At 43.1% G+C, this 17,747-nt stretch overlaps 2 protein-coding genes across 2 annotated transcripts in view; one reads left to right on the forward strand and one right to left on the reverse strand.

Moving 5' to 3' along the window:
• LOC311118679 (BTB/POZ domain-containing protein 3) overlaps positions 1-17,747 on the forward strand; it is a gene marked incomplete at its 3' end in the record, with an annotated part of 445,507 nt that overhangs the window by 192,513 nt on the left and 235,247 nt on the right. The gene's annotated exons all lie outside the window — the stretch shown is intronic.
• LOC311118676 (serine palmitoyltransferase 3-like) overlaps positions 149-17,747 on the reverse strand; it is a 119,364-nt gene continuing 101,765 nt past the window's right edge. Inside the window, exons 10-11 of the mRNA XM_084193465.1 lie at positions 3,779-3,908; positions 149-2,514 (exon numbers count right to left, since the gene is read on the reverse strand). Coding sequence (XP_084049591.1) covers positions 2,383-2,514; positions 3,779-3,908 — 262 coding nt within the window. The 3' untranslated portion in view covers positions 149-2,382. The remainder of the gene's footprint in view (positions 2,515-3,778; positions 3,909-17,747) is intronic.

Below are 17,747 nucleotides of genomic sequence, written 5' to 3' on the forward strand. Positions count from 1 at the left end.
GAAGGACCTATCAGTGAAGAACCTATCAGTGAAGGACCTATCAGTGAAGGACCTATCAGTGAAGGACCTATCAGTGAAGGACCTATCAGTGAAGAACCTATCAGTGAAGAACCTATCAGTGAAGGACCTATCAGTGAAGCCAAGAGGTAGAGTAACAAAGCAACGTTTAATAAACGCATCATACACACCAAGAGACAGACAGATACATTCATTAACGTAACATTAATTTAAAAATCAGATACATTAATTAACGTAACATTAATTTAAATCATGCCAGCCTGTTAACAACACATTCTTATTTACAATGACGGCCTGGAATGATTGGTTGCCTTGTATAATGATAAGAAATGTATATGATCGCTTAATTTACATTCTGATATAGACACATACTGAGAAGCGGAGCAAGAACCACCACACCTTTGGAACTGGGCTTTCCTTATGGTTGTATAAGGTATAGATGAGACCCCACTCTCTCAGTGCATTGGACTGGTATAGATCAGACCCCACTCTCTCAGTGCATTGGACTGGTCGAGATGAGACCCTACTCTCTCAGTGCATTGGACTGGTAGAGATCAGACCCCACTCTCTCAGTGCATTGGACTGGTAGAGATCAGACCCCACTCTCTCAGTGCATTGGACTGGTAGACATGAGACCCCACTCTCTCAGTGCATTGGACTGGTATAGATCAGACCCCACTCTCTCAGTGCATTGGACTGGTAGAGATGAGACCCCACTCTCTCAGTGCATTGGACTGGTATAGATCAGACCCCACTCTCTCAGTGTATTGGACTGGTATAGATGAGACCCCACTCTCTCAGTGCATTGGACTGGTAGAGATCAGACCCCACTCTCTCAGTGCATTGGACTGGTATAGATCAGACCCCACTCTCTCAGTGCATTGGACTGGTAGAGATGAGACCCCACTCTCTCAGTGCATTGGACTGGTAGAGATCAGACCCCACTCTCTCAGTGCATTGGACTGGTAGAGATGAGACCCCACTCTCTCAGTGCATTGGACTGGTAGAGATCAGACCCCACTCTCTCAGTGTATTGGACTGGTAGAGATGAGACCCCACTCTCTCAGTGCATTGCACTGGTAGAGATGAGACCCCACTCTCTCAGTGCATTGGACTGGTAGAGATGAGACCCCACTCTCTCAGTGCATTGGACTGGTAGAGATGAGACCCCACTCTCTCAGTGCATTGGACTGGTAGACATGAGACCCCACTCTCTCAGTGCATTGGACTGGTAGAGATCAGACCCCACTCTCTCAGTGCATTGGACTGGTAGAGATGAGACCCCACTCTCTCAGTGCATTGGACTGGTAGAGATGAGACCCCACTCTCTCAGTGCATTGGACTGGTAGACATGAGACCCCACTCTCTCAGTGCATTGGACTGGTAGAGATCAGACCCCACTCTCTCAGTGCATTGGACTGGTAGAGATGAGACCCCACTCTCTCAGTGTATTGGACTGGTAGACATGAGACCCCACTCTCTCAGTGCATTGGACTGGTAGACATGAGACCCCACTCTCTCAGTGCATTGGACTGGTAGAGATGAGACCCCACTCTCTCAGTGCATTGGACTGGTAGAGATCAGACCCCACTCTCTCAGTGTATTGGACTGGTATAGATCAGACCCCACTCTCTCAGTGCATTGGACTGGTATAGATCAGACCCCACTCTCTCAGTGCATTGGACTGGTAGACATGAGACCCCACTCTCTCAGTGCATTGGACTGGTAGAGATGAGACCCCACTCTCTCAGTGCATTGGACTGGTAGAGATGAGACCCCACTCTCTCAGTGCATTGGACTGGTAGAGATCAGACCCCACTCTCTCAGTGCATTGGACTGGTAGAGATCAGACCCCACTCTCTCAGTGCATTGGACTGGTAGAGATCAGACCCCACTCTCTCAGTGTATTGGACTGGTAGAGATCAGACCCCACTCTCTCAGTGCATTGGACTGGTAGACATGAGACCCCACTCTCTCAGTGCATTGGACTGGTAGAGATGAGACCCCACTCTCTCAGTGCATTGGACTGGTAGAGATGAGACCCCACTCTCTCAGTGCATTGGACTGGTAGAGATCAGACCCCACTCTCTCAGTGTATTGGACTGGTAGACATGAGACCCCACTCTCTCAGTGCATTGGACTGGCAAGGAAGGCAGCGTCCCAACAATCTGTCATTGTGTGCACCTGTTCATTGCCCATTATGGACTCTGCCTAACCCATGATTACACCGATCCAGCTTTATAAATTTGTGGGGAGGAGTGCACAATTGCACACTTCGGGGTAAAGATCTAATTATTGGGACGTATGGCCATTCCCTGTCGGCATGGGACCACCATAACATACTCTCAGTGTAGAGTTCAGAGGTTATCCTATCAGTATATTAGCTGACTGTCCTGTGCCGTCGTTGTTATTGTGTTGCTGTGGGCGAGGACAATATTTCCTCTGGGAGAACTTCAGACACAGATCATCTCCTACCTCGTTCAGATCAAACAACACCTGGGGGGAGGAAAATACTGTGTTAGGGAGAGAGAGAGAGAGAGAGAGAGAGAGAGAGAGAGAGAGAGAGAGAGAGAGAGAGAGAGAGAGAGAGAGAGGGAGAGAAAGCATGGTGGCAGATTATCTGACCACTGTGAGTGATAGAAAACTGAGGAAAACACTGACTAGGTCTGTGAGCACAGCCTGCTATAGAGACCGGTCGTCACAGGCAAACCTGGCTGCCCAGAGAGGACAGGCTGTGCTTACTCTGCCCCCGGGGAGAGGTAGAGACAGAGCTGCATTTCCTATTACACTGTGACAAATACTCAGACCTAAGAGAAAATGTATTTCCCCAAATGATCATTCAGTAAAAAGAATTTGAAACTATAAAATATCAAATATTTATTGGGTGAAAAGCCAAAATGTGCAAATATGTGTCCTCCTGCCACAACCTGATGGACAGCCAGTGAAAAGTGTAATGTAATGTCAATAATATTTCCTGTTTTGTTTTGGCTTTCATACCGTGTAATGTGTCTTCTCAGTCAGGTTGAGACTGGTCGATTACTATTGCTTTAATTTATTGTTATTCTCATTAATATTGTTGTTGTAGTTGCTGTTAATGGTAATCCCAGAGGGAGGGAGGGAGGGAGGGAGGGGGACAGAGGGTGGGAGGGAGAGAGGGGGAGAGGGAGGGAGGGAGGGAGGGAGGGAGGGAGGGGGACAGAGGGTGGGAGGGAGAGAGGAGGAGATGGAGGGAGGGAGGGAGGGAGGGAGGGAGGGAGGAGGGGGAGAGGGAGGGAGGGAGGGGGACAGAGGGTGGGAGGGAGGGAGGGAGGGAGGGAGGGGGACAGAGGGTGGGAGGGAGAGAGGGGGAGAGGGAGGGAGGGAGGGAGGGGGACAGAGGGTGGGAGGGAGAGAGGGGGAGAGGGAGGGAGGGAGGGAGGGAGGGGAGGGAGGGAGGGGGACAGAGGGTGGGAGGGAGGGGGACAGAGGGTGGGAGGGAGGGGGACAGAGGGTGGGAGGGAGGGAGGGAGGGGGACAGAGGGTGGGAGGGAGGGAGGGAGGGAGGGTGGGAGGGAGGGAGGGAGGGAGGGAGGGAGGGAGGGAGGGAGGGAGGGGGACAGAGGGTGGGAGGGAGAGAGGGGGAGAGAGAGAGATGTACATCTCTGTGCATAATGTGTGTCTCTGTGTGTGTGTGTCTCTGTGTGTGTGTGTCTCTCTGTGTGTGTGTCTCTATGTGTGTGTCTCTCTGTGTGTGTGTGTGTGTGTGTGTGTGTGTGCTCACCTGGTCGAGCATGGCCTTGGTGTGTGAAGCAGACAGACAGAAGCGTGCCCGTGCCTCTGTGATAGGCGTAGCAGGGAACCCTACCACCACCACTCCTATCTTCCTCTTCAGCATGGCACGAGAGAAAGCCCTACAGCAGGAGGACACAATGAACAAAACAAATCTATAAATCATATGTATTTAAAGCCTCTTTTACATCAACAGATGTCATAAAGGGGTTGAGGGATACGGGAGAAGAGGGTGTAGAATGGATAGACAATGCGTGGGTGGTAGACAGATAGAAACAAGTAAAGTTGGAGTGGTACAAGGGGAAGCATATGTGTGGAGACAGTGAAGAACGGGGGGGGGTGGTTAAGAGCGTTGGGCCGGTAACTGAAAGGTCGCTGGTTCGAATCCCCGAGCCAACTAGGTGAAAAATGTTGATGTGCCCCTAGGTGAAAAATGTCGATGTGCCCTTGAGCTAGGCACTTAACCCTAATTGCTCCTGTAAGTCGCTCTGGATAAGAGCGTCTGCTAAATGACTAAAATATAAATATATAAAGGGCTGATCAGTAACCGGCCTAGACAACCATGAACCAGCTTTACAGCATGACCCTGAACATACAGTAGTACCCTGAACATACAGTAGTACCCTGAACATACAGTAGTACCCTGAACATACAGTATGACCCTGAACATACAGTAGTACCCTGAACATACAGTAGTACCCTGAACATACAGTAGTACCCTGAACATACAGTAGTACCCTGAACATACAGTATGACCCTGAACATACAGTAGTACCCTGAACATACACTATGACCCTGAACATACAGTATGACCCTGAACATACAGTAGGACCCTGAACATACAGTATGACCCTGAACATGAACATACAGTATGACCCTGAACATACACTATGACCCTGAACATACACTATGACCCTGAACATACAGTATGACCCTGAACATGAACATACACTATGACCCTGAACATACAGTATGACCCTGAACATACAGTATGACCCTGAACATGAACATACAGTATGACCCTGAGCATACAGTAGTACCTTAACATACAGTATGACCCTGAACATGAACATACAGTATGACCCTTCACATACAGTATGACCCTGAACATACAGTATGACCCTGAACATGAACATACAGTATGACCCTGAACATACAGTATGACCCTGAACATGAACATACAGTATGACCCTGAACATACAGTAGTACCCTGAACATGAACAACAGTGTGACCCTGAACATACAGTATGACCCTGAACATACAGTATGACCCTGAACATGAACATACAGTATGACCCTGAACATACAGTATGACCCTGAACATACAGTATGACCCTGAACATGAACATACAGTATGACCCTGAACATACAGTATGACCCTGAACATACAGTATGACCCTGAACATACAGTATGACCCTGAACATACAGTAGTACCCTGAACATACAGTATGACCCTGAACATACAGTAGTAGCCTGAACATACAGTATGACCCTGAACATACAGTATGAACCTGAACATACAGTATGACCCTGAACATGAACATACAGTATGACCCTGAACATACAGTAGTACCCTGAACATGAACATACAGTATGACCCTGAACATACAGCATGACCATGAACATACAGCATGACCCTGAACATACAGTATGACCCTGAACATACAGTATGACCCTTAACATACAGTAGTACCCTGAACATACAGTATGACCCTGAACATACAGTAGTAGCCTGAACATACAGTATGACCCTGAACATACAGTATGAACCTGAACATACAGTATGACCCTGAACATGAACATACAGTATGACCCTGAACATACAGTAGTACCCTGAACATGAACATACAGTATGACCCTGAACATACAGTATGACCCTGAACATACAGTATGACCCTGAACATACAGTATGACCCTGAACATGAACATACAGTATGACCCTGAACATACAGTATGATCCTGAACATGAACATACAGTATGACCCTGAACATACAGTATGACCCTGAACATACAGTATGACCCTGAACATACAGTATGACCCTGAACATGAACATACAGTATGACCCTGAACATATAGTATGACCCTGAACATGAACATTCAGTATGAACCTGAACATACAGTATGACCCTGAACATACAGTATGACCCTGAACATGAACATCCAGTATGACCCTGAACATAGAGTATGACCCTGAACATACAGTATTACTCTGAACATACAGTATGATCCTGAACATACAATATGACCCTGAACATGAACATACAGTATGGTCCTGAAAATACAGTAGTACCCTGAACATACACTATGACCCTGAACATACAGTATGACCCTGAACATACAGTATGACCCTGAACATACAGTATGACCCTGAACATGAACATACAGTATGACCCTGAACATACAGTATGACCCTGCACATACAGTATGACCCTGAACATACAGTATGACCCTGAACATGAACATACAGTATGACCCTGAACATACAGTATGACCCTGAACATGAACATACAGTATGACCCTGAAAATACAGTATGAACCTGAACATACAGTATGACCCTGAACATGAACATACAGTATGACCCTGAACATGAACATACAGTATGACCCTGAACATGAACATACAGTATGACCCTGAACATACAGTATGACCCTGAACATGAACATACAGTATGACCCTGAACATACAGTATGACCCTGAACATACAGTATGACCCTGAACATAAAGTATGACCCTGAACATGAACATACAGTATGACCCTGAACATACAGTATTACCCTGAACATGAACATACAGTATGACCCTGAACATACAGTATGACCCTGAACATGAACATACAGTATGACCCTGAACATAGAGTATGACCCTGAACATACAGTAGTACTCTGAACATACAGTATGATCCTGAACATGAACATACAGTATGGTCCTGAAAATACAGTAGTACCCTGAACATACAGTATGACCCTGAACATACAGTATGACCCTGAACATACAGTATGACACTGAGCATACAGTAGTACCCTGAACATACAGTATGACCCTGAACATGAACATACAGTATGACCCTTCACATACAGTATGACCCTGAACATACAGTATGACCCTGAACATGAACATACAGTATGACCTTGAACATACAGTATGACCCTGAACATGAACATACAGTATGACCCTGAACATACAGTATGACCCTGAACATGAACATACAGTATGACCCTGAACATACAGTAGTACCCTGAACATGAACATACAGTATGACCCTGAACATACAGTATGACCCTGAACATACAGTATGACCCTGAACATGAACATACAGTATGACCTTGAACATACAGTATGACCCTGAACATGAACATAAAGTATGACCCTGAACATACAGTATGACCCTGAACATGAACATACAGTATGACCCTGAACATACAGTATGACCCTGAACATGAACATACAGTATGACCCTGAACATACAGTATGACCCTGAACATACTGTATGACCCTGAACATAAAGTAAGACCCTGAACATACAGTAGTACCCTGAACATACAATTTGACCCTGAACATACAGTATGACCCTGAACATACACTATGACCCTGAACATACAGTATGACCCTGAACATACACTATGACCCTGAACATACAGTATGACCCTGAACATACAGTAGTACCCTGAACATACAGTATGACCCTGAACATGAACATACAGTATGACCCTGAACATACAGTATGACCCTGAACATACAGTATGACCCTGAACATACAGTAGTACCCTGAACATACAGTATGACCCTGAACATACAGTATTACCCTGAACATGAACATACAGTATGACCCTGAACATACAGTATGACCCTGAACATACAGTATGACCCTGAACATACAGTAGTACCCTGAACATACAGTATGACCCTGAACATACAGTAGTAGCCTGAACATACAGTATGACCCTGAATATACAGTATGACCCTGAACATACAGTATGACCCTGAACATGAACATACAGTATGACCCTGAACATACAGTAGTACCCTGAACATGAACAACAGTATGACCCTGAACATACAGTATGACCCTGAACATACAGTATGACCCTGAACATGAACATACAGTATGACCCTGAACATACAGTATGACCCTGAACATGAACATACAGTATGACCCTGAACATACAGTATGACCCTGAACATGAACATACAGTATGACCCTGAACATACAGTATGACCCTGAACATACAGTAGTACTCTGAACATACAGTATGATCCTGAACATACACTATGTCCCTGAACATACAATATGACCCTGAACATGAACATACAGTATGGTCCTGAAAATACAGTAGTACCCTGAACATACAGTATGACCTTGAACATACAGTATTACCCTGAACATGAACATACAGTATGACCCTGAACATACAGTATGACCCTGAGCATACAGTAGTACCTTAACATACAGTATGACCCTGAACATGAACATACAGTATGACCCTTCACATACAGTATGACCCTGAACATACAGTATGACCCTGAACATGAACATACAGTATGACCCTGAACATACAGTATGACCCTGAACATGAACATACAGTATGACCCTGAACATACAGTAGTACCCTGAACATGAACAACAGTGTGACCCTGAACATACAGTATGACCCTGAACATACAGTATGACCCTGAACATGAACATACAGTATGACCCTGAACATACAGTATGACCCTGAACATACAGTATGACCCTGAACATGAACATACAGTATGACCCTGAACATACAGTATGACCCTGAACATACAGTATGACCCTGAACATACAGTATGACCCTGAACATGAACATACAGTATGACCCTGAACATACAGTATGACCCTGAACATGAACATACAGTATGACCCTGAACATACAGTATGACCCTGAACATGAACATACAGTATGACCCTGAACATACAGTATGACCCTGAACATACTGTATGACCCTGAACATAAAGTAAGACCCTGAACATACAGTAGTACCCTGAACATACAGTTTGACCCTGAACATACAGTATGACCCTGAACATACACTATGACCCTGAACATACAGTATGACCCTGAACATACAGTAGTACCCTGAACATACAGTATGACCCTGAACATACAGTATGACCCTGAACATGAACATACAGTATGACCCTGAACATACAGCATGACCATGAACATACAGTATGACCCTGAACATACAGTATGACCCTGAACATACAGTATGACCCTGAACATACAGTATGACCCTGAACATACAGTAGTAGCCTGAACATACAGTATGACCCTGAACATACAGTATGACCCTGAACATACAGTAGTACTCTGAACATACAGTATGATCCTGAACATACACTATGTCCCTGAACATACAATATGACCCTGAACATGAACATACAGTATGGTCCTGAAAATACAGTAGTACCCTGAACATACAGTATGACCTTGAACATACAGTATTACCCTGAACATGAACATACAGTATGACCCTGAACATACAGTATGACCCTGAGCATACAGTAGTACCTTAACATACAGTATGACCCTGAACATGAACATACAGTATGACCCTTCACATACAGTATGACCCTGAACATACAGTATGACCCTGAACATGAACATACAGTATGACCCTGAACATACAGTATGACCCTGAACATGAACATACAGTATGACCCTGAACATACAGTAGTACCCTGAACATGAACAACAGTGTGACCCTGAACATACAGTATGACCCTGAACATACAGTATGACCCTGAACATGAACATACAGTATGACCCTGAACATACAGTATGACCCTGAACATACAGTATGACCCTGAACATGAACATACAGTATGACCCTGAACATACAGTATGACCCTGAACATACAGTATGACCCTGAACATACAGTATGACCCTGAACATGAACATACAGTATGACCCTGAACATACAGTATGACCCTGAACATGAACATACAGTATGACCCTGAACATACAGTATGACCCTGAACATGAACATACAGTATGACCCTGAACATACAGTATGACCCTGAACATACTGTATGACCCTGAACATAAAGTAAGACCCTGAACATACAGTAGTACCCTGAACATACAGTTTGACCCTGAACATACAATATGACCCTGAACATACACTATGACCCTGAACATACAGTATGACCCTGAACATACAGTAGTACCCTGAACATACAGTATGACCCTGAACATACAGTATGACCCTGAACATGAACATACAGTATGACCCTGAACATACAGCATGACCATGAACATACAGTATGACCCTGAACATACAGTATGACCCTGAACATACAGTATGACCCTGAACATACAGTATGACCCTGAACATACAGTAGTAGCCTGAACATACAGTATGACCCTGAACATACAGTATGAACCTGAACATACAGTATGACCCTGAACATGAACATACAGTATGACCCTGAACATACAGTAGTACCCTGAACATGAACAACAGTGTGACCCTGAACATACAGTATGACCCTGAACATACAGTATGACCCTGAACATGAACATACAGTATGACCCTGAACATACAGTATGAACCTGAACATACAGTATGACCCTGAACATGAACATACAGTATGACCCTGAACATACAGTATGACCCTGAACATGAACATACAGTATGACCCTGAACATACAGTAGTACCCTGAACATGAACATACAGTATGACCCTGAACATACAGTATGACCCTGAACATACAGTATGACCCTGAACATGAACATACAGTATGACCCTGAACATACAGTATTACCCTGAACATGAACATACAGTATGACCCTGAACATAGAGTATGACCCTGAACATACAGTAGTACTCTGAACATACAGTATGATCCTGAACATACACTATGACCCTGAACATACAATATGACCCTGAACATACAATATGACCCTGAACATACAATATGACCCTGAACATGAACATACAGTATGACCCTGAACATACAGTATGACCCTGAACATACAGTATGACCCTGAACATACAGTATGACCCTGAACATGAACATACAGTATGACCCTGAACATACAGTATGACCCTGAGCATACAGTAGTACCCTGAACATACAGTATGACCCTGAACATGAACATACAGTATGACCTTGAACATACAGTATGATCCTGAACATACAGTATGACCCTGAACATACAGTATGACCCTGAACATACAGTATGACCCTGAACATACAGTATGACCCTGAGCATACAGTAGTACCCTGAACATACAGTATGACCCTGAACATGAACATACAGTATGACCTTGAACATACAGTATGATCCTGAACATGAACATACAGTATGACCCTGAACATACAGTATGACCCTGAACATACAGTATGACCCTGAACATACAGTATGACCCTGAACATACAGTATGACCCTGAACATGAACATACAGTATGACTCTGAACATACAGTAGTACCCTGAACATGAACATACAGTATGACCCTGAACATACAGTATGACCCTGAACATACAGTATGACCCTGAACATGAACATACAGTATGACCCTGAACATACAGTATGACCCTGAACATACAGTATGACCCTGAACATGAACATCCAGTATGACCCTGAACATAGAGTATGACCCTGAACATACAGTATTACTCTGAACATACAGTATGATCCTGAACATACAATATGACCCTGAACATGAACATACAGTATGGTCCTGAAAATACAGTAGTACCCTGAACATACAGTATGACCCTGAACATACAGTATGACCCTGAACATACAGTATGACCCTGAGCATACAGTAGTACCCTGAACATACAGTAAGACCCTGAACATACAGTATGACCATAAACATACAGTATGACCCTGAACATACAGTATGACCCTGAACATACAGTATGACCCTGAACATGAACATACAGTATGACCCTGAACATACAGTATGACCCTGAACATACAGTATGACCCTGAACATGAACATACAGTATGACCCTGAACATACAGTATGACCCTGAACATGAACATACAGTATGACCCTGAACATACAGTATGACCCTGAACATACAGTAGTACTCTGAACATACAGTATGATCCTGAACATACACTATGACGCTGAACATACAATATGACCCTGAACATGAACATACAGTATGGTCCTGAAAATACAGTAGTACCCTGAACATACAGTATGACCTTGAACATACAGTATGACCCTGAACATACAGTATGACCCTGAGCATACAGTAGTACCTTAACATACAGTATGACCCTGAACATGAACATACAGTATGACCCTTCACATACAGTATGACCCTGAACATACAGTATGACCCTGAACATGAACATACAGTATGACCTTGAACATACAGTATGACCCTGAACATGAACATACAGTATGACCCTGAACATACAGTATGACCCTGAACATACAGTATGACCCTGAACATACAGTATGACCCTGAACATGAACATACAGTATGACCCTGAACATACAGTATGACCCTGAACATACATTATGACCCTGAACATACAGTATGACCCTGAGCATGAACATACAGTATGACCCTGAACATACAGTATGACCCTGAACATACAGTATGACCCTGAACATGAACATACAGTATGACCCTGAACATACAGTATGACCCTGAACATGAACATACAGTATGACCCTGAACATACAGTATGACCCTGAACATGAACATACAGTATGACCCTGAACATACAGTATGACCCTGAACATACTGTATGACCCTGAACATAAAGTAAGACCCTGAACATACAGTAGTACCCTGAACATGAACATACACTATGACCCTGAACAAACAGTATGACCCTGAACATACAGTATGACCCTGAACATACAGTATGACCCTGAACATGAACATACACTATGACCCTGAACAAACAGTATGACCCTGAACATACACTATGACCCTGAACATAAAGTATGACCCTGAACATACAGTAGTACCCTGAACATACAGTATGACCCTGAACATACAGTATGACCCTGAACATGAACATACAGTATGACCCTGAACATACAGCATGACCATGAACATACAGTATGACCCTGAACATACAGTATGACCCTGAACATACAGTATGACCCTGAACATGAACATACAGTATGACCCTGAACATACAGTAGTAGCCTGAACATACAGTATGACCCTGAACATACAGTATGAACCTGAACATACAGTATGACCCTGAACATGAACATACAGTATGACCCTGAACATACAGTATGACCCTGAACATACAGTATGACCCTGAACATACAGTATGACCCTGAACATACAGTATGACCCTGAACATACAGTAGTAGCCTGAACATACAGTATGACCCTGAACATACAGTATGAACCTGAACATACAGTATGACCCTGAACATGAACATACAGTATGACCCTGAACATACAGTAGTACCCTGAACATGAACAACAGTGTGACCCTGAACATACAGTATGACCCTGAACATACAGTATGACCCTGAACATGAACATACAGTATGACCCTGAACATACAGTATGACCCTGAACATGAACATACAGTATGACCCTGAACATACAGTATGACCCTGAACATACAGTATGACCCTGAACATACAGTATGACCCTGAACATGAACATACAGTATGACCCTGAACATACAGTATTACCCTGAACATGAACATACAGTATGACCCTGAACATAGAGTATGACCCTGAACATACAGTAGTACTCTGAACATACAGTATGATCCTGAACATACACTATGACCCTGAACATACAATATGACCCTGAACATGAACATACAGTATGGTCCTGAAAATACAGTAGTACCCTGAACATACAGTATGACCCTGAACATACAGTATGACCCTGAACATGAACATACAGTATGACCCTGAACATACAGTATGACCCTGAACATGAACATACAGTATAACCCTTCACATACAGTATGACCCTGAACATACAGTATGACACTGAACATGAACATACAGTATGACCTTGAACATACAGTATGACCCTGAACATGAACATACAGTATGACCCTGAACATACAGTATGACCCTGAACATACAGTATGACCCTGAACATACAGTATGACCCTGAACATGAACATACAGTATGACTCTGAACATACAGTAGTACCCTGAACATGAACATACAGTATGACCCTGAACATACAGTATGACCCTGAACATACAGTATGACCCTGAACATGAACATACAGTATGACCCTGAACATACAGTATGACCCTGAACATACAGTAGTACCCTGAACATACAGTAGTACCCTGAACATACAGTATGACCCTGAACATACAGTAGTACCCTGAACATACAGTATGACCCTGAACATACAGTAGTACCCTGAACATACAGTATGACCCTGAACATACAGTATGACCCTGAACATGAACATCCAGTATGACCCTGAACATAGAGTATGACCCTGAACATACAGTAGTACTCTGAACATACAGTATGATCCTGAACATACACTATGACCCTGAACATACAATATGACCCTGAACATGAACATACACTATGACCCTGAACAAACAGTATGACCCTGAACATACAGTATGACCCTGAACATACAGTATGACCCTGAACATGAACATACACTATGACCCTGAACAAACAGTATGACCCTGAACATACACTATGACCCTGAACATAAAGTATGACCCTGAACATACAGTAGTACCCTGAACATACAGTATGACCCTGAACATACAGTATGACCCTGAACATGAACATACAGTATGACCCTGAACATACAGCATGACCATGAACATACAGTATGACCCTGAACATACAGTATGACCCTGAACATACAGTATGACCCTGAACATGAACATACAGTATGACCCTGAACATACAGTAGTACCCTGAACATGAACAACAGTGTGACCCTGAACATACAGTATGACCCTGAACATACAGTATGACCCTGAACATGAACATACAGTATGACCCTGAACATACAGTATGACCCTGAACATGAACATACAGTATGACCCTGAACATACAGTATGACCCTGAACATACAGTATGACCCTGAACATACAGTATGACCCTGAACATGAACATACAGTATGACCCTGAACATACAGTATTACCCTGAACATGAACATACAGTATGACCCTGAACATAGAGTATGACCCTGAACATACAGTAGTACTCTGAACATACAGTATGATCCTGAACATACACTATGACCCTGAACATACAATATGACCCTGAACATGAACATACAGTATGGTCCTGAAAATACAGTAGTACCCTGAACATACAGTATGACCCTGAACATACAGTATGACCCTGAACATGAACATACAGTATGACCCTGAACATACAGTATGACCCTGAACATGAACATACAGTATAACCCTTCACATACAGTATGACCCTGAACATACAGTATGACACTGAACATGAACATACAGTATGACCTTGAACATACAGTATGACCCTGAACATGAACATACAGTATGACCCTGAACATACAGTATGACCCTGAACATACAGTATGACCCTGAACATACAGTATGACCCTGAACATGAACATACAGTATGACTCTGAACATACAGTAGTACCCTGAACATACAGTATGACCCTGAACATGAACATACAGTATGACCCTGAACATACAGTATGACCCTGAACATGAACATACAGTATGACCCTGAACATACAGTAGTACCCTGAACATGAACAACAGTGTGACCCTGAACATACAGTATGACCCTGAACATACAGTATGACCCTGAACATGAACATACAGTATGACCCTGAACATACAGTATGACCCTGAACATACAGTATGACCCTGAACATGAACATACAGTATGACCCTGAACATACAGTATGACCCTGAACATACAGTATGACCCTGAACATACAGTATGACCCTGAACATACAGTAGTACCCTGAACATACAGTATGACCCTGAACATACAGTAGTAGCCTGAACATACAGTATGACCCTGAACATACAGTATGAACCTGAACATACAGTATGACCCTGAACATGAACATACAGTATGACCCTGAACATACAGTAGTACCCTGAACATGAACATACAGTATGACCCTGAACATACAGCATGACCATGAACATACAGCATGACCCTGAACATACAGTATGACCCTGAACATACAGTATGACCCTTAACATACAGTAGTACCCTGAACATACAGTATGACCCTGAACATACAGTAGTAGCCTGAACATACAGTATGACCCTGAACATACAGTATGAACCTGAACATACAGTATGACCCTGAACATGAACATACAGTATGACCCTGAACATACAGTAGTACCCTGAACATGAACATACAGTATGACCCTGAACATACAGTATGACCCTGAACATACAGTATGACCCTGAACATACAGTATGACCCTGAACATGAACATACAGTATGACCCTGAACATACAGTATGATCCTGAACATGAACATACAGTATGACCCTGAACATACAGTATGACCCTGAACATACAGTATGACCCTGAACATACAGTATGACCCTGAACATGAACATACAGTATGACCCTGAACATATAGTATGACCCTGAACATGAACATTCAGTATGAACCTGAACATACAGTATGACCCTGAACATACAGTATGACCCTGAACATGAACATCCAGTATGACCCTGAACATAGAGTATGACCCTGAACATACAGTATTACTCTGAACATACAGTATGATCCTGAACATACAATATGACCCTGAACATGAACATACAGTATGGTCCTGAAAATACAGTAGTACCCTGAACATACACTATGACCCTGAACATACAGTATGACCCTGAACATACAGTATGACCCTGAACATACAGTATGACCCTGAACATGAACATACAGTATGACCCTGAACATACAGTATGACCCTGCACATACAGTATGACCCTGAACATACAGTATGACCCTGAACATGAACATACAGTATGACCCTGAACATACAGTATGACCCTGAACATGAACATACAGTATGACCCTGAAAATACAGTATGAACCTGAACATACAGTATGACCCTGAACATGAACATACAGTATGACCCTGAACATGAACATACAGTATGACCCTGAACATGAACATACAGTATGACCCTGAACATACAGTATGACCCTGAACATGAACATACAGTATGACCCTGAACATACAGTATGACCCTGAACATACAGTATGACCCTGAACATAAAGTATGACCCTGAACATGAACATACAGTATGACCCTGAACATACAGTATTACCCTGAACATGAACATACAGTATGACCCTGAACATACAGTATGACCCTGAACATGAACATACAGTATGACCCTGAACATAGAGTATGACCCTGAACATACAGTAGTACTCTGAACATACAGTATGATCCTGAACATGAACATACAGTATGGTCCTGAAAATACAGTAGTACCCTGAACATACAGTATGACCCTGAACATACAGTATGACCCTGAACATACAGTATGACACTGAGCATACAGTAGTACCCTGAACATACAGTATGACCCTGAACATGAACATACAGTATGACCCTTCACATACAGTATGACCCTGAACATACAGTATGACCCTGAACATGAACATACAGTATGACCTTGAACATACAGTATGACCCTGAACATGAACATACAGTATGACCCTGAACATACAGTATGACCCTGAACATGAACATACAGTATGACCCTGAACATACAGTAGTACCCTGAACATGAACATACAGTATGACCCTGAACATACAGTATGACCCTGAACATACAGTATGACCCTGAACATGAACATACAGTATGACCTTGAACATACAGTATGACCCTGAACATGAACATAAAGTATGACCCTGAACATACAGTATGACCCTGAACATGAACATACAGTATGACCCTGAACATACAGTATGACCCTGAACATGAACATACAGTATGA

This window comes from Coregonus lavaretus, assembly GCF_964263955.1.
Source record: "Coregonus lavaretus genome assembly, contig: HAP1_SCAFFOLD_282, whole genome shotgun sequence".
Classification (NCBI taxonomy): domain Eukaryota; kingdom Metazoa; phylum Chordata; class Actinopteri; order Salmoniformes; family Salmonidae; genus Coregonus; species Coregonus lavaretus.